Below are 24,839 nucleotides of genomic sequence, written 5' to 3'. Positions count from 1 at the left end.
GCAGGTGGTGTATGTGTGGAGAGAGGACAGAAGGACAAGGAGGACCCTCCCCACACACCCCCATCACTGAGGAGTCAGGCAGAGGTCCCTGGGGCCTCGGGCTTACCTCCTGGGCACCAGGCTGCCCCATCTCATGGCCTGAGCCTCAGGTCCACCTGTAACTGAACAAGAATCCCTACCTCGACTTCCCTAACCCTGGGCTCCTAGCTGCTGCTTGGAGGCTGTCTTGCCCTGGCTCCCCTGCCTTGACCTTGTGTGCAGCTGCTCCAGCTGACTTCATCATTCTAGATTCGATCTAGTATTCTAGGCTGCTGAGTCTTTTGGACTCTGAAGCTGCTGCCCAGGGCATCGGCTCTCCCTCCCAGCTGTGTCATTGACACATTTGACCAATGTGCCCTCCATGCCTTTATCCAAATCATTGAAAAACAAAGTTAACCAGGAGAGCCAAACACTGATCCCTGGGGCACTCGCCTGGAGACCTCCCGCCCGGGGGGCCCCACAGTGGCTGAGCCACTCAGCCATTGCCAGGGCCTGGGAGGTGGCCTCAAGGAGTCATCCAGGGCCGGCCAGCCCCCCTGCACAGAGAGATGCTCTCAAGGCCCCTAGAAATTCCTGAGGTTGCTCAGGCAACTCCCCACTCAGCCCCAAGCGCCGGGAATCTTGCTCCACAAACTGCTTACTAATACGGGCACTGCCAGGCACTGCCCGCTGGTGCAGGATCAAATCGGGACCGAGGTATGTAAATCACCTCGTTAGCCAGCAGGTGGCCCTCAGGGCCACGCCTCGGGATGCTGCGGCTTTTCCCCTAGGGCATCTTCCCACAACTGTGGGAGCTCTCCGGCTCTCTGTGCTCCTGAAAAGGGGTCAGCAGAACAGACTTCTCTTGACAGGCTGGCCCTGAGTGGGGCGGGGATTTGCCTGCCTCCACCCCCAGACCTAGCAGATCTTTCTTCCCTTGGCCACTGACTGACTTCTCTCCAGCCCCTTGGGTTCAGGGGCCTCAATTTTGACTCTGGAGAAACTGAACTGGCCCTTGAGGGTCAGCTCCTACAGTCCCCCTAAGTCAAGCCTCCCCGTGGCTAGGAGAGATTGGGGGCTGCTCTCGGAACCTGAACTGAGGACCAGGGCGCTATTCCTGTGGTTAGTTGGGTAAAGCTGCCTGGCCTCTTGCACAGAGGGACCAGCCTGGGATGGGGGCACCAGGTCACACTCACTCCTGAGGGAAGCCGGGCCCTCCCAACCCTGGGTCATTGGGGCCAGGCTCCTAATTGGTCTCTCTCAGCAGGGCCCCTATGAGCAGGGACTGGAGGGCAGAGACAGGGGAATGCTGTTCAGGTGGAACGGAATGAGTGTGCAGGGAAGGCTCAGCGGCCGGAGGGGGCATATTTAGCCCTGCTCCTGCCTACCTTTACAGCCTCTTGGGCCATTGGGTCCAGCTGTTTAAATCCTGGGCAGTCAAGATTTAAAGAGAAAAGCTTCTTGTAAATGGGGGGGCAGGGGTACCTTCGGAGAGCCTCCCAGCCAGCCCGGGCCTCGGCAGCCTCGGCACCAACCCAGGTCTTGCCCCAACCTGAAGGTCTGGGGTTAGGAGTCATGGGGGCAATGTGGAGGCCAATCTTAGCTTGCTATTGGGAAGAATTTCCTAAGCTTGAAAGCTCCCCAAGAGGGCAACGGTAGTGAGCTCTCCTTCACAGGAAGCCGCTAACAGAGTCTAAGGGGGTGATTGTCCGGGAGGTTGTAGAGGGGCTTTGGGTCAGGCACAGATGGATGGGAGGCAGCTGAGGGTCCGTCCAGTGGAGGTTCTCTCACTTGCACCTCCTGCGAGGTGCTTTCCACGTCAGGTTCACACTGAGCCCTCCTTTCCCATCCCTCTCCATTCCACAGGGAGCCCCAGAAAGTGTGATTGAGCGTTGCAGCTACATGCGTGTTGGCACCAGGACCGTTCCCCTCACCCCTGCAGCCAGGGAGAAGATCCTGGCTCGTATCCGGGACTGGGGTACAGGCATTGACACTCTGCGCTGTCTGGCACTGGCCACGCGAGATGCCCCTCACAAGATGGAGGACATGCAGTTGGACGATGCCACCAGGTTCATCAACTATGAGGTAAGGCCCCACCACCTATACTGACAGCATTCCCACTGCATCTGCCACCTCCATCTCTGGGCCCCCATCACCCCGATCACCTCCCCTCCAGGGCCCCCAGCACCCCGATCACCTCCCTTCCAGGGCCCCCATCACTCCAATCACCTCATACCCAAGTTCCCATCATTGCCTCCAACTCTCCCTCCAAATCTGTGGTCCTTACCCCCTTCCCCACCTCAGCTCAGGAACCTCCCACACCCACATTCCCCTGGTGTGACTCCCTCCCTGAAGATAATGGCTGCCAAAGATAGGCCCTCAGAGCCAACCTGGATGAGGGTGCAGCTGTTTTCTCTGCCCTTAGCCTAATGGGTCAGGCCCAGGGAGCACCCCCAAACATGCCCAGTCCATGAATTGGTCCAAACTCTTCTGGAAGTGTTTTCTGACCCACCCCTGGGGAATGAGCAATGCGGGATGGATAGGATGACTCCCTTCAGGGGAAAGTGGGATGGACTTTTACTTCCTCCAGATTCCCCTCTAACTAGCTATGTGGTCTCTGAGGGCGCCATCTTCCCTGTCTATAACATGGGTGTGGTAGGTGGGGGAGGTGGGGTTAGATCTTGAAGGTTCCTTGCTTGCAGCTCTGAAACCCGGAGGTTCTCCTACTGTGAGCCCTTCACCCACTAAGGGGGGCAGAGCCCAGCTGAGGCCCCTGCCTTACAGCGCCCCTCCCCCACACTCTTAATGCCCCCACAAGCCAGCACACATTCCTTCTCTGCCGCCTAGTTCTAACAGTCAGCATCGCCGGCCTGCTGTGGCCGCATGGTCTCACCCTGAGGAACACCAGGCTGGGGAGGGCAGAGCTAGCTTTCTGACATCAGTCTCAGAGGTCAGGCTCGCCTCACCTCCTCTGAGGGGGAAGCCCCTGCAGAACTGGGTCCAAAATTGGACCTGGTTGGATTTTCTCATGGTCCAGCTCCTGAGCACATGGAGGCACCTTGGCTGTAACGGGCCCTGTGAACAAGCGTGTGATTCGGGACTCATTGGTCCTAAACTTGTTTCACTGAGAGGCCTCCTTGGTGACCTTGAGTCCTAATTCTCCTGCTTGGACAACTAATCAGGACCCAGGTCCGTGGTCCAGGGAGTGTCTAGTCTGGCTAAGGAGAAGGAAAACTCGTGGGCAGCTGCTGACGGAGCGGCAGGGGCAGGAGGTGCTGTGGGGACCCGAGCGAGCGTGGGTGCGGGGCTAGAGAGGGGGGCAGGAGATGCTGCAGAGACCTGAGCGAGCAGGGACGAGAGGGCGCAGAGGAGGCGGCGGGAGATGCTGCGGGAGATGCTGCAGACACCGAGTGAGAGTGGGGAGGGCGCAGGGGAATGGGAGGGAGCGGAGCCAGAGGCGAGCCTGATCTGCTCGAGGCAGCCACATTTTTAAGCCGGGCTCTGGGCCAGGCACAGGGTAGCCAGGAAGGCTTCCCGGGGAAGCGCATTATCCCAAGCACCTTGGGCAGAGGAGGCCAGAGTGGACGAGGCGGAGGGCCGATGAGGTGCGCCCCAGCCCGTCCAAACACTGGCCGCGGCTCTCGCCCCCAGATGGATCTGACCTTCGTGGGCTGCGTGGGGATGCTGGACCCTCCCCGGAAGGAGGTCACTTCGTCCATCGAGATGTGCCGCAAGGCCGGGATCCGAGTGATCATGATCACTGGAGACAACAAGGGCACGGCGGTGGCCATCTGCCGGCGCATCGGCATCTTCTCGGAGACCGAGGACGTGTCCCGCAAGGCCTACACAGGCCGGGAGTTCGACGACATGGCCCCTGAGCAGCAGCGCGCCGCCTGTCAGAATGCCCGCTGCTTCGCTCGGGTGGAGCCGGCCCACAAGTCCAAGATTGTGGAGTACCTGCAGTCCTTCCGTGAGATCACGGCCATGGTGAGGGTCAGGAGACCGGGCGGCCTGGCGGGGCGCCCCCAAGCCCCGCCTCTCCTGCCCTCTCTACGCCCAGTGTCTCTGGGAGGGGACCCAAGGCGGGGGGTGGGTGGGGGGGAGGGGAGGCCTTGGCCAGTTGCTCCCACATCTGTGGGGCTGTCCCAGGTCTGCCCTGCGGGCCCTTAGAATGATGGTTGCCAATAGTGGGGATGGAATGAGGGAGCAGGACCCTCCATGACTGGGGTGGAGGGTGAGAGTGCCCTGGCGTTTTCAAGCTGGGGGCCAGGAGCAGTCTTTGCCCGTGTGTGAGTAGACCCCTGGGCCCCGGCTGGAGGCTCACCCTCTTCCCTGGGCTCTCCGGGCAGACTGGAGACGGTGTGAATGACGCCCCTGCGCTCAAGAAGGCCGAGATCGGCATCGCCATGGGTTCGGGGACGGCAGTGGCCAAGTCGGCAGCGGAGATGGTTCTGTCTGACGACAACTTCTCCACCATCGTGGCGGCGGTGGAGGAGGGCCGGGCCATTTACAACAACATGAAGCAATTCATCCGCTATCTCATCTCCTCCAATGTGGGAGAAGTCGTATGGTAAGAGACGCCCACCTGCCCTGACCAGACAGGGTCCTCTGCAGACAGGACTCAGTCCTGGGCCCCAGGGCTGTAATCTCACAAAATACATGGCATGCCCTGGCAGCCAGGAAATACTGCAAACTCCAGAGGGGCCCCTCTGGTATGCTGGGTAGACCCTCTACGGAGGTTTGATGAAACAGCACAAAGATGGGGGGGAGGGAGGAGGAGGCAGCATGAAGGGCCTGTAATCTGCACCCGTGGAGGGACCGGAGCACCTGCATCTGTGAGATCGTGGTTCCCCCAAAGTGTCAGAGGGTGGACGTCAGTGAATTTCCTCTTCATACCCTTCGTACCCGCTCAGGGTTTCTTTCCCTTTGGGGAAAAAGGGGCCCAGTCTCTGGAGCACGAGGTTGGATTGATGGAGCCTAGGCATCACTGCCCTCGCCCTCCGGAAGACTGTGCAGTAGCAGGAGTGAAGGGTTTGCGGGCTGCCTCCATCTTGCCCAGCCCAGTCTAGCCCAGAATGCTTCTGCTGGGGGAGGGGCTTGTAATTCACAGCCAATGGGTGTTTTCCGGAGGTCCCAGGGTTACACTCACCCCTACCTCCACGTGAGCTACCATGTGGGACCCCAGAGATGGCAAGGGCCGTGGAATGTGGGGTGTGAAACATCCAAGCTAGAGGGGGCCTCCCAACACGGAACAGCAGAACTAGGAGTGTGTGTGTGTGTGTGTGGATGTGTGGATGTGTGGATATGTATGTGTGTATGTGCGTGTGCATGATAGAACACAGAACCTGGAACATCCATGCTGGAGGGAGCATGGGAACAGTGAATGCAGAGTGTCCAAGCTGAGGGGGATTTTAGAACATAGAACCTGGAGCATCAGCGTCTTAGAACGCAGAACAGAGTGTCCCAGTGGGAGGCCCTTCTGATCTCAGTCCAATTCCCTGCTTTGGCACATGAGGAACCTGAGGCGAAGCTACTTGGCCATAGTCCCCCAGGTGCCTGGCAGCAGATCTTTGGTGTGCCATGTTGTCGAACTCCCGGCCTGTGTAGGCCTTGCGGGACACGTCCTCGGTCTCCGAGAAGATGCAAGGGCAGTGACCCCTTGACTCCTAATTCAATGAGACACTGTCTGAGGGAGCAAAGGGGCCCCGGCTTAGCCTCTGCCCTTCATCTTCTCCGGCAGAGAGGGTCTTTCTTTACTTTCACATGTTTTTGTTGGTGTCTCTTCTTCCATCGCCACAATTTCCCCCAGTAATCCGCCCCCTTCCAAATGGGCAGCCCATGCAACAAACAGTATTTTTTTTAGTTGTTTTTTTTTATTAATTTATTTTGAGTTATCAACAATCACTTCCATAGGCTTTTGGGTTTTAAACGTTTCTCCCTCTCCCTCCCCACCTCCCTCCCCAAGACGGGGTGCAATCTGATATAGGCTACACATATACATTCCTATTAAACATATTTTCACATTAGTGATCTTGTAAGTAAGAATTAGAATCAATAGGAGGAACCACCAGAAAGAGGAAACAAAACACAACAGAAGAAAAAAAAATAGCAAATAGTATGCTTCCATCTGCATTCAAACTCCATAGTTCTTTCTTCTTTGTAGATAGCATTTTCCATCACGAGGCCTTTAGAGATGTCTTAGATCCTGGCATTGCTGAGAAGAGCTAAGTCTATCCATATTAGTCATTGCATAACGTGGCTGTTACTGTGGACAATGTTCTCCTGGTTCTGCTCACTTCACTCAGCATTAGTTCATTCAAGTCTTTCCAGGTTTTTCTGAAGTTGGCCTGCTCATCATTTCTTATAGCTCAATAGTATTCCATTACATTCATATACCATAACTTGTTCAGCTATTCTCCAATCGATGGGCATTTTCTCAATTTTCAATTCTTTGCCACCACAAAAAGAGCTACTATAAATATTTTTGTACATGTGGGTCCTTTTCCCATTTGAATGATCTCTCTGGGATATAGCTCTAGAAGGGCTGGGTATGCAAATTTTTATAGCCCATTGGGCATAGTTCCAAATTGCTCTCCAAAATGGTTGGATCATTTCACAACTCTACCAACAATGCATTAGTGTTCCAATTTTCTTACATCTTCTCCAACATTTGTCAGATCCTGTTTTGTCATGTTGACCAATCTTATGGGTGTGATGTGGTACCTACCTCAGAGTTGTTTTGATTTGCATTTCTCTAATCAATAGGATTTAGAGCATTTTTTCATATGACTGTGGATGGCTTTAATTTCTTCATCTGAGAACTGCCTGTTCATATACTTTGACCATTTATCAATTGGGGAATGACTTGTATTCTTACAAATTTGACTTAATTCTCCGTATATTTTAGAAATGAGGTCCTTATCAGAGACACTGGTTGTAAAAATTCTTTCCCAATTTTCTACTTTCCTTTTAATCTTGGCTGCATTGGCTTTGTTTGTGCAAAAACTTTTCAATTTAATGTAATCAAAGTGATCCATTTTGCTTTTCGTAATGTTCTCTATCTCCTGAACAAACAGTATTTTTTAAGACAGAGGGGTGGGAGGGGCAGCTAGGTGGTGCAGTGGATAGAGCACTGGCCCTGGATTCAGGAAGACCTGAGTTCAAATCCGGCCTCAGACACGTAACACTTACTAGCTGTGTTACCCTGGGCAGGTAACTTAACCCCATTGCCTAACAAAAAAAAAAAAGACAGAGGGGTGGGGAGAGAGAGAGAGAGAGAGAGAGAGAGAGACATAGAGAGAGACAGAGACAGAGAGAGACAGAGAGACAGAGACAGAGAGAAGAGATAGACAGGAGAGACAGAGAGAGAAGAGAGAGAAACAGAGAGACTCAGAGACAGAGATAGACAGACAGACAGACAGAGACAGAGAGAGCAGTCACTGTGTGTAGGGTTTTCTTGGCTTTCCTGACTTTCCTCTGCATCAGTTCATGGCGGTCTCTCCAAGCTTCTCTGGAGTCATTGCATACTTCTCTTATAGTAATATTCCTTTACATTCATGTTTTATCATTCCCCACTTGATGAGCATCAACTTTGTTTCTGATTCTTCCACAAAATGTACGGTCAGCTTCTTTCTTTCTTAAATGCTTCCCATGACGGGGAGCTTACTACCTCGTGAGGTCGATCGCCAAGTCACACTTCCCTCGTGCTTTACGGATCACAAAGCGCTTTTCTGCCAGCGTCCTTATGAGAAGACTCCTGCTCAAGAGAGGTTGGGTGACTTGCCCTGGGTCACACAACTGTTGGGTGTCAGAGGTGGGATTCCAGCCCAGGCCTCCCTGATGAGCCTGTAATAGAGGGCCTCTGCACACGTGCGCACTTGCATCCTGCCTACTCAAGCACACACGTGTCTGGGCCCATTTGGGCACAGGTGAACACCCAAATACGCACCAACCTGGGGGCCCTGTGCGATCTGGAAAGAAAGGACTTGATTTCCAGTCCCTGTTCTGCACTCGCTAGGAGTGAGACCTTCAACAAATCACTCCACTATAGTTAGAGTTATCTTTTGTTGAGCCAGCCCTGCATTCCTGGCACAAACCCAACCTGGTCATGGTGTATGATCTTTCTAACATGTTGTGGTACTGTACTTTCTAATATTTAAAATTTCTGTGTTGGTGTTCATTAAAGGCATCTAAGTGGTGCAGTGGATAGAGCTCATGGCCTGGAGTCAGGAAGACCTGAGTTCAAATCTGGCCTCAGACACTTACTAGGTGTGTGACCCTGGACAAATCACTTCACCTCTGTCTGCCTCAGTTTCCTCAACTATAAAATGGGAATTTAATAGTACCTACCTCACAGGCACAGGGTTGTTGAGAGTAAAATGACGTATTTGTTAAACACTTAGCACAGTGCCTGGCACATAGTAGGTACTATATATGATGTGATAAACATTTATTAAACATGTACTATGTCCCGTGTATGGTGCTAAGTGCTGGGGATACAAGTAAGAAAAAGAAAGACAGTCCTTACTCTCAAGGCATTTATATTCTAATGGAAGAGAGACAGTAGATGAAAGGGAACTGGAAGGGGCCAGAGGGCCAGAGGGCGCCTGGCATGGAGGTTGAATGATGGTGGAGGTGAAACCCAGCAAAGTAGCTGGTGGCAAATGAGGAGCTGCCTGGCCTTTCACTTCCTCTGTAAAGGGAGGCTCTGGGAGGAGTGTTTACTCCACCCTCCAGCCCACCAATGAAAGAGGCAGAAGCAGCTGAGGGGAACCAATGAGGTGTGAGGAGCAGAGCTGAAGCCATCTTTGTTATGAGGAATTTCCTGGTGATGAGTTGGTCCTGGTTAGGGCTCAATGAAGGTAATAAAGGAGTTGATGGAGTTGATGGAGTTGAAACCAGACAGATCAGCTGGTGATGAAAGCTATCTTTTCTTCCTCTTCCTCTTCCTCTTCCTCTTCCTCTTCCCGTTGGGGCTATTGGTCTTTTTCTGCTTTATCTTTCCCTGGTTTGGATATGAAGGTCATATTTGTATTGTAGAAAGAAATTAGAAGAAGAGATTTTCTTATTCCTGCAAATGATTTATGTAATATCACTATTACTTCTCTTCGATTATTTGATAGAATTCACTTGCAAATCCATCTGATCCTAAAGATTTTTTCTCTAGGAATTCATTTAGTGCTTGTTCAAAGACTTTTTCTGGTACTGGGTTATTTAAATGGTTCATTTCTTATCTTGATCATCTATATTTTTGTAAGTAGACATCTATTTTCTCTAAGTTATCAGTTAGCATATAATTGGGCAAAATAGTTTCCAAGAATTTCTTGTGCTTTCTCTCTAAGTGTTGTAAATTGTCCTTTTTTGTTTTTGACACAAACTATTTGGTTTTCCTCTCTTTTAAGTCAGGTTAGTTAACTCTATTTGATTAGTTTTTTTTTTAAACTCCTACTTTTATTTATCAATTTGATGGTCTTTTTGCTTTTAATTTTATTAAACTCTAATTTTCATAATTTCTACTTTGCTTTTTATTTGAGGATTTGAAATTTGTTGTTGTCCAAACTTTTTGAAATTGTATGCCCAATTCATTGATTTGTTCTTTCTTTTGTTGATGAAAGCCATTCAGAGATATAAATTTCTTTCCATAACTTTTATCCACATTCTGTAAGTTTTGCTATGTTGTCTCATTATTATAATTTCCTTTGGTGAAATTTTCTGTTGTTTCCATAATTGTTCTCTGAACCATCAGTTCTTTAGAATTACGTTATTTGATCTCCAGTTGCTTTTTAATTCTTTCTTTAAGGGCCCTTTTTAGAGTGTATTTTTATTGCGTTATGATATGTAAATGATGTATTTAGTATTCCCCCTTTTGTAAGTTTTTGGTAAAGTTTTCTTGCCTCAATATATGGTCAGTTTTTCTAAAGGTTCCATATGTAGTTTAGAGGTATGTAAATTTCTTTCTGTTTCTATTCAGTAATTACCAGAGGTATATCACACTTAATTTTTCTAAAATTTTATTTAGGTCCTTAACTTTTTTCTTTTTTTATCTTTTGGTTCAATTTGTCTGGTCTGGAAGGGGTACATTAAGGTCCCCATGTTCTTAGGTGCATACATATTGTGTTAATATGGATTCATTATCTATAGTGACTTTGAGAGCAGTGTAATTTCCCTGCTTATCTATTTTTATCTAATCTACACCCCCCCACACACCACACACACACACCACACACATGTGCACACACATGTGCACACACATGTGCACACACATGTACACACCACACACACATGCACACGCACATGCACACACACTCACACAGTGTCCTTATTTGAAGTCATGATTGCTCTCCTTGCTTTTCTGAGTTCAGCCAAGGTGTAATAGATTTAACTCCAGCCCCTCATTTTAACTGTATGTGAAGCTCTAAATGTGAAGTGTGCTCGTCATAAACAACAGGTGCTTGGACAGACCTGGGTTCAAGCCCTCGCTCCGCCTCTCACCCCCAGTCTGGTGGGATGGCTCACTCGGTGCTGGACGGGTAAAGGCAGCAAGTGGAGGCGGGCCACAGCCCTGGCAGAGGCTTCAGGGTGGTGGGCAGAGAGGCCCCGGTGGTCCGGGGTGTCTTCTCCTCCTTCCTCAAAGGCCCAACGTGGACTGCCCCAGCTTCTTGGCTTGCAGTAGCCAGCCTCGGTGGATGATTCGGGGGCTTCCCCAGTTCTGTTGGTGTCCTGGCCCACAAAATTACTCACCCTCTCTGGTCCTCAGTTTCCTCATCTGTAAAACAGGTTGCACCAGATGGCCGCTGGTTCCCTTCTGGCTCGTAGTCAGCCGATGAGCCCGTGACTGGGAGCCAGGCTGGGCACTGAGCCAGGCTGGTCCATGAGAACCTGCCCTGTCCAGCGCTGGGCTAGTCCGTAGGCCTCGTGTTCTGTGGGGGGCATGGCCAGCAGACGCGCCAATGAGAGGGGATGCGCTTTGGGAGGGGGGCAGAGGCCAGGCCCATGGGTGAGTCACGGCTTGGTCTCCAGCATCTTCCTGACAGCCATCCTGGGCCTTCCGGAGGCACTGATCCCCGTTCAGCTGCTCTGGGTGAACCTGGTGACCGATGGGCTGCCAGCCACAGCCCTTGGCTTCAACCCCCCTGACCTGGACATCATGGAGAAGTTACCCCGGAATCCTCAGGAGCCCCTCATCAGCGGCTGGCTGTTCTTCCGCTACCTGGCCATTGGAGGTGAGTGGGAGGCCAGGGCCTGGGCCTGCTCGGCTAGGCTGCAGGCCTGCCCTCAAGATGCTTGCAGTCTACTGGGGGTGTGACAGCACCTGAAGAGAGTAATGCAGACACCGAGGAGGAGGCCTAGAACCGGGCCCTGCCCTGGGCCGCTGGAGCTTGGCAAGGATGGAGAGGCGGAAAGGAGAGAAGGCAGAGGGCGCTCTGGGCAGGGGTGGGTGGCAGGGCCAGGCAATGTCTGGGGGCTTGGTTAGGGCGGGGCATGCAGGGAAGGAAGGAGCCAGGTGGGGAGGGCCTGGGATGGCAGGATACCCAGTGGGCACTCTATTGGGTTGGGCCACAGGGAACCCCAGGAGGCTCAAAGCAGAGGGAGACTGACTGTGGGGGTGCACAAACCACACCCCACTTAACCCCATTGCCTAGCCAAAAAAAGAAAAATAATAATAAGATGGGCCTTAAGGGACCTTAAGACTGTCCTGTCCAATCTCCTCCTTTGTTGGTGAGGAAGGAGAATCAGCCCGGGTCTTGTGGGTTGTCTGGAGTCCCACAGCTAATAAGGGCATGGGCAGGCCTGAATCTCGGTCTTCAGGGCATGGTCCAGCACTGTCGTGAAGGAGAGCCGGGAGGGGGCAAAGATGCAGCCCTATTGGGAGGCGATGGTCACCGCCTGAGCCCAGAAGAATGATCCTGAGATATCTCCACTGGAGATGCCCCCCGGGGCCCCTACTGGGGACACCCTTTGTGCAGGGAGCCCCCATTGGAAACTGCTCCACCCCAGGGGTTTGAGAGCCCCCAGTGAGGACATACATCCCCTGGTATCAGGTAGCCCCACTGAAGATACCCTTTGGAGATGGGGCCCTGCAGGCTCTTACAGGTCTGCCCCCCTTGGGGAGGTGACCACAGGGGAGGCTTCAGCCCGCAATGATTCTGGCCCAGCTAGCCCGAGAAAGGGCTGTCTGGTGCGACTGTCTCCCGTCTGGCCTCCCTGCCTCTAGCTTTTCTAGGCCACCTCCTTCAGGTGCTCCCAGCCCTGGGCATCTGTCCCAACTCAGTGGCCCTTATCTAGACAGCCCCAAGGGGGAGGTGTGAGCATGAGCTAGCTGAGGGAGGGGGCCCTGGGGCCGGAGGGCCGGAGCACCGGAGCACTAAGGTGTGGGAGAGATGGAGGCCTAGCGGCCAAGATTTGCTGAGTATTTCCTGTGCGCCCAGCTTCTGCAGGACGCCGACCCCAGGAGGAGACCGTTGGGACAGTGTATTGAGTCAGCTTCAAGCTCCTGTCCCAGAGTCCCAGGGCCTCCCCGAGACTGGGAAACTCTTCTCTGCAGGCCTGGGGGGTAGGCGTGCTGTAGCCCACCTCAGCCTCTACTTTCACTGGGCTCCCTGGGGCATAGGGGTCACCCCTCCCCACACCCCAATCCTGGGAAGCCTCCAGACGAGTGGCCTGGCATCCCCTGCCCTGCAAGTGGGTGGGGGCCACCTCCCTAAGCCTCCTCTTCTGCTCTCTCCTCTGGCAGTGTATGTGGGCCTGGCCACTGTGGGGGCGGCCATGTGGTGGTTTCTGTATGATATAGAAGGACCTCAAGTCACCTTCCACCAGCTGGTAAGTGAGCAAAGGGGCAGAAGGGGCAGCGTGGTCCAGTGCTCAGGGACAAGCAGCTGGAAAGGCTCAAGGGCTTCCTGACTGTCCATAGGAGAGGAAAGCTGGGGCTAGCCCCAGGGCGCCTTCTGGCTAGCCCCAGCGTCCCTGCCCCTGGCAAGCAGGCAGTCCCATCTCCCTGCCCAGGGCATGGCTGCATAGGGAGGTCCTGCCCCAGGAGGGGAGGGGCGGGGAAGGAGGAAGGACATGTGAGCAGGACTGCTGGGGTGTTGGGAAGGGAAGACCCCCCCCCCCCTGCAGGCTGGGGACTCACTCTCTCCCTCCCTGCCTTTGACTGGCAAAGAGCCGAGCCTGGCGGTCACTGCTTTTCCCACCCAGCCACGGACTCCAGGGACCCTTCTGCCTCTGACCAGGTCCCTTCTCTTCCTCTCTTCCCCCCAAACCGCAACCGTCATCCAGAGGAACTTTATGAGGTGCACGGAGGGCAACCCGCTCTTTGACGGCGTCGACTGTGAGGTCTTTGAGTCTCGCTACCCAACGACAATGGCCCTTTCTGTGCTGGTGACCATCGAGATGTGCAATGCACTCAACAGGTAGGACAGTATGGCCGCCTGAGACCTGGGGAGGTGGGAGGGCAGGAGGTCTGAGATGCTGGGGGGTGAGGGTGGTCTGAGGCCCGGAGAGGTGGGAGGCAGCAGGAGGCCTAAGTGGGGGATGAGGGGCCACAGGCCAAAGCCCCTAGTAATTCTCTCTCCTCAGTAGCAGCCTGGGACAGTTGGGTTTTAGACCTGACTCGGCCTGACTCCTTGTGTGACCTTGGGTTCACCTCAATGGGCCTCAGTTTCTCCAGCTGAAAAATGGGGTGCTTATCCCCAGCTGACCTTTTCAGGGTATATAAGAAGTCCGTGAGATGGAGGGGAGAGGACGCTTTGGATGTGACCGGGGGCTTCCTCCGTGTCTGGGAGGATTGACTTCTAAGCCCTCTGTGTTGGCCAGTGGGGCAGAGGGGAGAGAAGCTGGCCTGGGAGCTTGGTTAGCTTTGCCAAGTCACTGCCCCCTCAGGACTTCGGCTGCTTCACCTGCCAAATGTGGCCGTTAGACGAGCTGGTCTGCCCGTCCCCTGCTGAAGTGCAGGGATTGAATGGATCTCTGTGGCATGAGAGTCAGGACTCCCCCGGGGGGGGGGAGGTGCACAAAGCGGGCTGACGTGTCATGGGACAGCCCTAGCCAGCGAGGGCTGAGCCTGGACACTCGGGCGAGACTTGGACTCCAGCCCAGAGCTGGCCTTCCTGGGCCCCGCTGCGTCATCCCCGCCTCTGGCTGCCCCCGCATCTCCCACATACGTCCTTATTTTATCCAGATTCATCTGATCCTTTCCCCACCCCTGCCCCCAGCTCAACCAGTCAGAGGCTCTGGGTTCAAGTCTCCCCTCTGGTGCCTGCTCCTTGGGTGACCTTAGCCCACCTCTTAAGCTGTTCTGGGCCTCCTGTCCTGTGGAAAACAAGGCTTCTCCCTCTTCCCCTTTGAGGGATCCCAGGTCTGGGCTCTCTGGGCGCTGAAGGGGAATCAGTCAGGATCTGCCTTCGAGGCCCCTGGACACTGGCGCTCATGCGACCGGGGCAGAGATAGGACTTCGTGTCGCCGGGCTGTGATTTTCTCATCTATCAAAGTGTGTGTGTGAAATGATACTGAATGAGATTTAATGGGAGGGTGTCACTTATCACAGCTGGGTTCACAAGATCGTCTAAGCACAAGATGAAGATGCTGTGGCCACACAGAGGCTCTCCAAAGCCTGGGGGGCTTTCCTGGACCACAAGCTCAGCAGGAGACCCTAGTGTGTGTGTGGCAGAGGGGCCGGGGCTGCCAATGAGCCACGAGTTGGAGGCTGGCTTAAGAGAAGCTTGGCCACTGGGCTGAGCTGCCCCATGGCACGGACCCCCAGTTCAGGTTTTTGGTTTTGTTTTCACTTTTCAGCGTATCAGAAAACCAGTCTCTGCTGCGGATGCCCCCCTGGCTGAACCTCTGGCTGCTGGGCGCCATCATCACGTCCATGGCCCTGCACTTCCTGGTCCTGTATGTGAAGCCGATGCCTGTAAGGGATCCCTCTGGCCCGCACCTCCCCCTAAGGGGTTGTAGGGATGAGCGGTGTTGGCCCGGTGTCCACTCCCCTCTGGGCCCCTGATGGGCACCATTCAGCTCAGCTGGCTGGCCCCAAGCTGGCCTGGCCGAGACTGGGAAAAGAGAAGTCGCTTTTGTGGTTGGGGAGGGAGCGGGACCAGCAGGAAGGGCCAAGCTGTTGTCCAGCACAGGGAGGGCTGAATGGGGGCCCCCCCTGGGCCAAAGGACCTGAGGGTTTCAGACCTGAGAGATCCCAAGTCCAAACCCTCCACGTTATAGATGAGAAACCAAGCCCTGGAGTTGGGTGGGGGGGACTTAGAGAAAGCTTCCCGGGTGAGGAGTGCTTGAAGGATGGTGAGGACCTGGGCAGGCAAACGGCTAGAGGAGAAGGCTCTTCCGAGGCAAGCAATAGTGGGGCCCAAGGGGCGAAAGAGGGATAATGGGAGGGGACAGTTTGGAGACTAGCCTGGCCAGAGGACAGCGTGTGGAAGGAGTCCTGGAGGTCAGAGAGGTCAGGCAAGGTTAGGCTCCAGAGGGCCTTGAATGCCACACTAAGATCACTTGCAACCATAAATGTAGAGTCTGTTATTTCCCGGGCTCTTAAGCCATTCCCAAGTTGGGTGGGGCAGCCTCAGGTGCCATATTAGCGAGGTGCGCATCATCAGCACCGGTGGCACTATAGCCAGAAGTCCTCACTGTCGCAGACTCAGGGTGGCCCGAGGCCCCCTGGCCAAAAACGTGGATGTGGCCTCCTCCAGCGCTGCAGGCTCTCCTCGGCCTGAGTGCCACCAAAGTGGTCACCACTGACCATTCCTTCTTGACCACCTCTATCCCCTCCCCCCAAGGAAGGAGACCAACAGGGTAGTGCAGCAATGACCTTGGTGCTGTCCCTAGCCACTGCCAGTCAGCCTACCACCCTCAGGTCTGTTAATACCCCTGGCCGGGGTGCTGAAAGGACTCCAAGTTCTGATTGTCCCCTCCCTTCCACCCTGAAATCCGACCGCAAACCCCAGGCTAGGAGGTCCATCCACACACCTGCAGAAATCCAAACTGCATGTAGGAATCGGTCCATAGCCCATCCTCCCAGGAGCCAGGGAACTGTCCTGCTACTGCTCTGTGGGGAGGAGCCGTGCTGAATCCAGTCGTGACTTTGGGACTGGGCGGCCCAGGGTCAGGGCTAGGGTTAGCCTGGAAGTTAGAGGCTAGCCTGGGACCTGGCCAGTCTGTCAGGAGCTGTCCCAAGCCCTGGGGACACAAACACAGCCAAACAGTCCCTGCTTACAAGGACTCGAAATCCCGGTTCTTATTCTAACCTCCAGCCTTAGCGCAGTGTCTGGCACTGAGTTGTTCAGTCGCGTCTGACTCTTTGTGACCCCAGGGACCACAGTGCTGGCCGTGGGTTTTTCTTGGCAAAGATTCTGGAGCACTTTGCCGTTTCCTCCTCCTGTGGATTAAGGCAGACAGTGAAGTGACTTGCCCAGGGGTCACATAGCTAATGTGGTCTGAGGTTCCTGTGCTCTATCCACTGAGCCGTCTAGCTGCCTCTGTGTGGCACGTAGTAGGTGCTTAGTAAGTGCTTGTGGACTAGTGGAGAGGACAACATGTGCAGAATACAGAGACTGACCACAAAAATTCAAGGTAGTCATGGGGGGCATGCTCCCCATGGGAGGGATTAGGGAAAGCTTTGCCCAGAGGTGGCGTTTGAGGTGGAGATTGGGAGGAACGGCATTCCAGGCATGGGGAACAGCCAGTGCAAAGACATGGTGGTGGGAGAGTGAGGGTCACGTTTGAGGAACAGAGAGAAGGCTGCTTTGGCTGGACCACAGGTTGTAAGAGAGGGAACAAGGCTTTGAAGGCTGAGCAGAGGCGTCTCTCTTTGATTCCCAGTGGGGAGCCAGTGGAGTTGGTTGGCTGGGAGAGTGACACGGTGAGACCTGTTGGGCACCAGTGGGTAGGGTGGAAGGGATGAGGGCCTGTGTGAGTGGAGGGCAGGGCTGGACGGAGGAGTTGTGGGCATCGAACACCCAGATCTGCCAGCGGATTGGCTCTGAGCCATTGTGAGAGTGAGGAGTGGAGGGTGCAGCCATCTGTCCAGTCAGGAGCTGGAAGGCTGGTGCTGCCTTCAGTAGGAAGAAGGAGGGATTGGGGAGAGAGGTCTCGAGGTCAGTTTGGGGCATGGTGGGTTTGAGACAGGAATGGAGGCAGTTGGTGAGGGGGGATGGAAGCCCAGGGGAGAAGTGGAGGCTGGCTGGCTCAGCTGGTCTGTCTGTAAGCAGCCCATTCTCTGTTGGGCAGTAATTGCTGCCCAAGGCACCTGGAGCCGGCATTCCTGGCCACTGGCCTCTCCAGCCAGCCAGAGGCTGGCCCTTTGAGGTCTGTTTCAGAGCCGTGACACCAGACTTAGCAGCAGGGCCTTGCAGTCCGGCGTCTCCTTCATTACTGCTTCTCAGAGGGGACGGTGAAAGAGACTGGTGCCATGACCAGTTATGGGGAGGGGGAAGTCCCAGGTGAGGGAACTCTCTGCCAGTGCAGGTGCGCCCTCCCTGGGGCTGGAAAGTAAGCTAAGCTGCCAGGATCACACGGCCAGCAGGGATCAGAGAAGGGCCTTGAGGCCAGGCCTCTGCTTGGAGGCTGGCCGCGCTCTGTCCAGATGGATGATACAAAAATTCATTTGAATTGACTCCGGGATTCGTCGCGATTTGCTTTCCTGGTAGATTTTCCACATCAGTTCTCTTTTCCAAGGTAGGCAGGAGTCACAGAATTTCACAGCTGGCAGGATGGCCTGAGTCCATCATCAGGGCACCCTAATCTGGACAAGAATCCCCTCTGGGGCCGTCCCCTAACCAGCCGTGTGCCAGGCACTGTGCTGGGCCCTGGGCATACAAATGACAAGTGGGCATAGAGCATCTGCCTGCAGTGCCTCTGGAGGCGGCCCCTTCCACGCTGGGACACCTAGCCTCAGTGTCCCTCTTTGCACCTTCTGCCTTTGGGGCCAGGCAGAACTGGGCTGATGCCTCTTCTTGTGAAAGTCCTTCACGCAGCTGAAGGCAGCATCATGTCCCTGCTAACTTCCACATAAACACGCCCCCGTTTTTGGACGGATATTCTCCAATATTTCTGTGGATTGCGCCTCGGTGACCCCCAAAGCACGCTGACTGGTTGGGGGTGGCCCAGCTGATCCGCAGAGTGGTGACGGAATAGAAATTCATTTCACCAAACCTCTCCTGAGTCCCCTCCCCCTGCCCCAGCATGGTACTCAGTGGCACTGTGCGCCCTGGCCCTGGGGGACCTCAGTCTATGGTGGGGGACACATGCCCCACCCCCTAGAGAAAGAGGAGAACTAGGTGAGCGTGGGAGGAAACAGCCCCTTGAGAGCCACGGGAGCCTGTGGGCACTCAGAGGGGAGAGAGGACCTGGAGCTGAGCAGAGCAGAGTGTGAGCGTGGACCCCGGTGGGAGGGAGCAGTGTGGAGGAAGGCCCAGGCTGGGAAGAGGGAGGTGGGTTCGGGTGACAGCTAGTCGGTCAGGCTGGAGTGGGGGGATGTTCAGGGAAGCTGAGCCCAGGTTGGCGGGGGCCTTGGCCGCCAGGCTGAGTCTGAGCCTGACCTCCCAGCAGTGTGTGCGTCCAGAGGGCAGCTGGCCTGCTCCCTGCGGTAACGGCCTGATCTCTGCTCTCCAGCTCATCTTTCAGGTGACCCCCCTGAGTGGGCAGCAGTGGGCGGTCGTGCTGAAGATCTCCCTGCCTGTCATTTTGCTGGATGAAGGCCTTAAGTACCTCTCCCGAAACCACCTGGCTGGTGAGTGCTGCGGGGGCTGCTGAGGCAGCACCAGTCTCTGCTAGGGGTCCCCGCGTGCTGCCTGGTCCACTGCATGCTCTGCTCGTGCTGTGTGCGCCCCTGCTGCCTCAAGCCCCGGCCGATGTAGCTGCCAGGACAGTTGCTCTCACATCTGGGTCTCTTTGGGGAGCCTAGGGATCCAGGATTGCCCCGGGGAATGCCCCCAAATCTCCAGATGTTGGTGCCCACCACCACTTGCCAGAGGAATGGCCTTTTTGAGGGGGGCATGGGTGGAGGTGGGGGGGGCTGAGGCCCGGAGCTGAGCTTTCTGTACCTGGGCTGGGCCTCTTTGGGAGTGGCCCCCAAACCCCCAGTTGCCAAATTCAGGAGAGCCTGGCTGGTGCAGACCTGAGATCTTCAGTAGGGACCCCACTTGGCTAGGGCTTGGCTGCTTAGAGGAGGAGGGGCAAGATGGCAGAATGTAAAGAAAGACCCTGGCGCGGCAGCGCGACAGTCCTGCCCAGCTCCAGCCTTGGCCGTGGAGCTCTGAGGGCTGACCCCACCCTGCACGATCTTTTCTCGGCAAAGACCGCCAGGCACCAGCTGGACTCAGGCATCTGAGGAAGGAGAGACCCCTGGTCATGGGACCACAGGCTTTCAAAGCCGGGAGGGGCTTCTGTGGCAATCTGGTCCAACCCTGACCCTCACTCACACACATTCCCAACAAGAACTCATGCAGCTTCTTGGAGACCCCTCAGGACAGGCAGCTTATCACCTCCCCCGTTTCGGGCAGCTCTCTTTGGGGGAGTTGTTCCTGCCCTCGGGTCTCGGTCCTCCCCTGGGGGGGCACTCTCAGGGGTCAAGCAAACAGAACAAGCCCAGGAAGCGTCCACTTCATCTCCTCACTTGTTAAGCTCCAGGCACTGGGCTAAGCATCAGCACAGGGTCACGACTGCCCAAGCCTGCCCCACTGGCTGTTTATTTGACCAATAACCTCAGGAGAAGTGGGCAAACGACCTCTCGGCCTGGCTATTCTCACCTTATGAAACAGGGATTGTCCAGCAAACTCCCCAACCCTAGCGGGGACTGAGCCAACACGACTCCAGGACCCCTCCCCCTCCCTCCATGGGGCTGCAGACCCCCAAAGAAGGTAGACCGCGTCTCAAGAGAGCAGAGAAACAGAGCTGAAAAGGGTCTCAGACATCATGGAGCCCACATCCCTCATTTTACAGATGGGGACACTGAGGCCCAGAGGTAGGACAGGGCTTGCCTGGCTTCACCAGCAGAAGCAGCCTTCAGCCCCAGGACCTCTGACTCCTGGGGCCACGTCCGGCTGCCCAGGCAGGGCTCTGATAGGTGGCTTAGCAGGAGGTCTCCCCTGGGGCTCTGCCTGTCTGAGAGACCCAGGGTGACCCCAGGCCCAACCAGCCCAAGGTGCTGAGTGCTGGGGGGTGAGGGGGATTGGGGTTCTTTCATTACTTCTCTTTTACTGGGGGGGGGGGTGAAATTGAAGGAAGGATTAAGGCCACTCCCGTCCTCCCAACCTGGAGAGGCCCATCCGTGGCCCCAGGCTGGAGATGGAGGGCTGGGATGCACATCACAGAGCTAAGCAGAGCTCCCTGGGCCCCTTGGCGCCCCAGTCCAGCCCTCCCCACAGCCCTGTCAGGGCTGGCCTCTGGGCTTGGGGGCTCAGGGGGCAGCACAGAGGGGCCAGAGCCCTGGGGGGTGGGTTTGGACACAGGTTTCAGAGGTCAGGATCCCCAGGTGAGCCTGGGCTGGCCCCCACCAGCTCTAACCGGCTGTTGTAGGCTCTTCTGTAATGAGGAAGGCCTCCTGGCCACAGTGGGCAGGAACTGTTGTGGGCTCTGGCCTAGAAGGGGCTCTGTGCAGGCCCTGGATTCAGATGCAGGCTGGGTCAGTGAGGGAAGCTCAGGAGCCCCGGGCCTTACCCCCTTCCTGTGAGGTTGTGCTCAGGAGGAGCAGCCCTTACTTCCCCCAGACCCTCCCACCTGGGGGCAGCTGGCTTCAGGGGCCATAGGTGCTCTCCCTAGGGCTTGGTGGGCAGTCACTGAGCTGGGCTGCACTGAGGGGGCTGGCCAGTGGAGGGCCCAGAGTCAAGGCTCGGCAGGGTCCCTTGTAGGCTGGGAGACTTTGGGCAAATCACCTTAGTTCTTTGAGCCTCAGTCTTCCACCCCCTAAGATGGGACAATGATGGTCTGTGCTCTCCTCCACTCCAGGCCTTTGGGGAGAAAAGCAGTTTGCAAACTAGCTGGAGGCTGCTAGTTCAATGTGCACTGGACAGTTGTAGGTAGAGGTACCTGGCTGAGCTCTGGCCCCTGTGGGCACCAGCTCTGGGAGTCTGGGCCAATGCAGCCAGGCCAGACCACTCTGACTCTTGGGCTAGCTTCTGGCCTTGCCTCTGACAGCAGGGGAGAGACATGTAAGGCGGAGGAAGCCAGGCGTCCCTTGGGGAGAGAGAGCTCGAAGCCTGGTGGCCTGTGTGCCCCGCTCCCAGGCCCAGCAGGGGCTCCTCCATCCCTGGGCTTGGAGTGAGTGTGTCCAGAGGAGCTCAGCTGTGAAGCTGCACCCCCTTGCTGGTGCTGATCTGGGGGCCTGGGCACTCGGCCCGGATGAATCACACTCGTCCTGCCGCAGCATCCCCCTCACTCCATGCCTGTGCTTGTGCTCTGGGGACCCCTCATCCTCCGGCTCCTCTCTGAGTGCCCCCTCCCCCATTTCTCCCCAGGAATCCTCAGGACAGCCTCCCAGGCATGGAGCGGTCAGCCTCCCCAGGACCTCCCCAGGACGCCCGACCAAACCCGGTTGGCCTCTGCTATAGCCTTTCTGTTTTGTAGCCCGGGTTTGGCCCCCATGCCCAGAGGCCTTAGAGCCAGCCCTGGGAAGCGGGGCGCCTCCTCTGGGGGCAGCAGCAGCCGATCTCGAGGCCTGTGGTTCCCTCCACCCGCCTACGTCCCAGACCCAGGGAATGTGAAGGCGGGGTCCAGGGCAGGAATGTCCCTCAGGTCAGAGGGGGCCCTTGGGGCCTGCTACACATAGAGCTGGGGCATCATTCCAGACACTGAAAATCACTTCCCCTCCCACGGCCCCGCTGGCATGTTTCCTGTCCAAGCTAAGAAATGTTGACTTAGAAACAATCAAAACCCCCTTGCCGGACTTTCTGCTCTGGCCTCCTTGGAGTGGCCATGTCTGGGACTGCTCTGCAGCCCTCCTGAATGATTCCTCTGAGGCTAGGAGAGAAGAGCCAGGGCCATGCCCACGGGGATCTTACCTGCCGTCTCCCATTCACCTCAAGCAGAGGCTGGGGACCAGCATAGGGTCAAGGGCTGGGACTGAGCAGGGCTCCCCCAAGCCCCTGGGGCTGAGGGCTGTGCAGAGGCCTATCTTTAGTGTGCGTGGGCGCATTGTGCACCTGTGCGTGTACGTGTGTGCGTGGCTGTGTGTGCCCCTAGGCCACCATAGGTCTGGGGGTGGGAGGGTGCTTGGTGACAGTAGCCTCTGGGATGAGGACTCAGGTCCATGGGCATGGGAGCTGAGCTGCCCTACTGGTCAGAGTCCAGGACAGACCTTGGGGACAGGGGCTGGGAGGACGGATTTGGCCCATGAACGTGGCCCACATGAGCACCAGGCCACCACAGGGGAAGAGCAGAGGCAGGGGCAGGAGTCTGCCTCAGGGAATGGCCTCCTCCTGCAGTGAACGGCTCAGCCCGTCCTAGCTGCTGGGCGTGTCTTGGGCCACGTGTGGCCGCCCGGGACCTAGGCCTCTCTTGGGAATAACTCAGATTAATGAGAAGCCTCTCAGAGGCCAGGAGTCAGGGGGAGTGAGAGACAAGATACCAGTCTGTTCCCAAGCTGTCCATGAGGCCTTGTAGGGAAGTTTCCCTGGAGGCTGGCGACGGGGCCCGACTCTCTGATGATTTATAGGAGGAGGAAAGAAAACACAGAGGAGCCGACACCCCCCAGGCTCCGCTGAGAATCCTCCAGGGTCCCTCCTGCCTGCTCCTCAGGAGCGGCCCCTGGTCTCTGGAGGGAGGGGATCCAGCCTAGTGGATGGAAGTGGGGAGGGGGCCCACATTCAGTTCGGTTGAAGTGGTTAGATGGGGGGCAAACTCCATTAGATTGGGGAAGTTAGATGGGGTCACATTCCATTAGGTTGGGGTGGTTAGATGGGGGCCCACATTTGGTTGGGTTGGGGAAGTTAGATGGGGAGTCACAGCCATTTGGAGTTAGAGTTCTTAAGAAGAGGAGGGGAAGGTCAGGACAAGTGCATGGCCCTTGTTATCTGGAAGCCAAGGGGGAATGAGAGAGGAGAGGAGAGGAGAGGAGGCAGGTTCGCTGCCCATATGAAATCATGGATGCCTCCAGTCCCACCTAGGAAACAGGACAGCAAGTGGAAAGTCCCTGCAGACCCCAGGGAGGCTGCCCAGAGGCCCTGCCATCCATCTTTGAAACACTGTGGAGACTGGGGGGGTCCAGGCAAACAGTGAACTCAGAGCTCATCGAATGACCAGGCTGAAAGGGCTGTGACCACTGGCTGGCCATGGAGGGCTACAGGGGCAAAGATGGCAGTCAGAATCCCCAAAGCACTTAGCAGGCTGATAAAAGGGGCCATGCCCTAGAGGAGAAGGAAAGGGAAACGGGACGTCTGCTGCCCAGGCACATGACGGGGGACGACAGAACTCGACAGCAGTGATTGGATGAGGAGCCAGGGGCTTCGGGCCACCCAGGCTGCTGTGTTCACTTCTGGGCAGTGCACTTTGGAAAGCACGTGGTCGAATGGGGAAAATCCGGAAAACCGGGACCTTGATACCTCATCCCCCAGGGCCTGGGGCTGTTCAGCAGGAAGGAGAGAAGACTTGGGGAGGGGCACATGAAAACTGGCATCAGCTGAGACATGGAGGAGGAATCAGGCTTGTTCTCAGCCCTGAGGGAAGAACCAAGAAAATGTGGCTGCACAGGGAACTCTTGGAGCAACTCAGATTTGGAAAGTGGCAGAAAGGAAGATTTGGGCTGAATGTGAGGGAAACTTTCCTAACACTTTAGGTGCTTCCCAAGTGGGGTGGGCCATCCTGGGAGGGAGGGAGCTCCTCCAGTCAGAGGTTGAATGACCACTTAGCATCAGGGGTTTTGTAAAGGGTGATTCTTGATCAGAGAGCAGTGGAACCAGACCAGGGATTGGCCTTTACCCTTTGGTGGAACCTGGAGGTGTCCTGTCCCCAACCTCGGGCAGCAGGAACTCTGGGCAAGGCTTAGGAGGAAACCTTTCTCAGCACCAGGTTTGTAAATGCATAAAATAAAAAGCAATGGACCATAGAGAAAACCTGAAGTCTTAGAGGAGAGAGAGCAATATTTTTAGGTGGTCACTGAGGTCTCTTCCAACATGAGGTTGGTGGTTTTGTGTGTGTGTGTGTGTGTGTGTGTGTGTGTGTGACAGAGACAAGGACAGACAGAGAGGGGGCTGGGGGAGAGGAGTGCTAACTGGCTTGGCATCAGAAAAACCAAAATTCAAATCCTACCTTGGACACATTAGCTGTGAGATCCTGTGTGATCCTCAGTTTCCCCATCTGTAAAATGGAGAAACTTTTTTTTGGAGAAAGAGTGCCCGCCTCATAGATAATGCTCAATTGAAATAATGTGTGTAAAGGAATTTGCAAGCCTTACAGCTCTCTATAAATGTCAGCTGCCTTAGGTCTGGTGCGCATTTTAACTATGATTTGGGGATTTTCCCCCAAATACTTTTTTTTTCTTTTAGAAGAAAAGGAGAAGAAATGACGGATGGGACCCCCACTCTCTCTCCACATTGTGTTTCTGCCTGAAGCCTCAGGGACTGGCTCTACTGAAAACTGCTGCTCCCCTGGCCAGTGAATGTCTGAAAGCAACATCCAGATTCTTTGGATTCCTGCCCTTCCATTTTTTGGGGGGTTTTTGTTCACATTTGTCTGCAGCCCCTGCCCTCCTCAGGGCTTTGCCCTCCCGTGCTCATGTCTCATTCATCGTCTGTCTGTCTGCCTGTCTGTCTCTCCTCCCCTCCCCTCCCTTCCCCCCTCCTCTCTCTCTCTCTCTCTCTCTCTCTCTCTCTCTCTCTCTCTCTCTC

The 24,839-nt window shown here is 55.6% G+C and overlaps 1 protein-coding gene across 3 annotated transcripts in view; it reads left to right on the top strand.

Moving 5' to 3' along the window:
- ATP2A3 (ATPase sarcoplasmic/endoplasmic reticulum Ca2+ transporting 3) overlaps positions 1–24,817 on the top strand; it is a 99,119-nt gene extending 74,302 nt beyond the window's left edge. For 2 of the 3 annotated variants that reach the window (XM_027848840.1, XM_027848842.1), the window contains 10 exons: positions 1,885–2,103; positions 3,670–4,005; positions 4,368–4,588; positions 11,038–11,240; positions 12,752–12,837; positions 13,294–13,427; positions 14,809–14,926; positions 18,631–18,748; positions 21,474–21,549; positions 24,498–24,641. In XM_027848840.1, coding sequence (XP_027704641.1) covers positions 1,885–2,103; positions 3,670–4,005; positions 4,368–4,588; positions 11,038–11,240; positions 12,752–12,837; positions 13,294–13,427; positions 14,809–14,926; positions 18,631–18,748; positions 21,474–21,549; positions 24,498–24,561 — 1,575 coding nt within the window. In that variant the 3' untranslated portion in view covers positions 24,562–24,641. Of the gene's footprint in view, positions 1–1,884; positions 2,104–3,669; positions 4,006–4,367; positions 4,589–11,037; positions 11,241–12,751; positions 12,838–13,293; positions 13,428–14,808; positions 14,927–18,630; positions 18,749–21,473; positions 21,550–24,497 lie in introns of all 3 variants that reach the window. The other variant, XM_027848841.1, reaches the window with a different exon arrangement.
- Positions 24,818–24,839: the final 22 nt, after the last annotated feature.

The sequence above is a fragment of the Vombatus ursinus genome, unplaced genomic scaffold, assembly GCF_900497805.2.
Source record: "Vombatus ursinus unplaced genomic scaffold, bare-nosed wombat genome assembly UNPS02006874.1, whole genome shotgun sequence".
Classification (NCBI taxonomy): Eukaryota; Metazoa; Chordata; class Mammalia; order Diprotodontia; family Vombatidae; genus Vombatus; species Vombatus ursinus.
The sequence above is the reverse complement of the archived record's forward strand: the minus strand, read 5'-3'. Positions and strand labels throughout refer to the sequence as shown.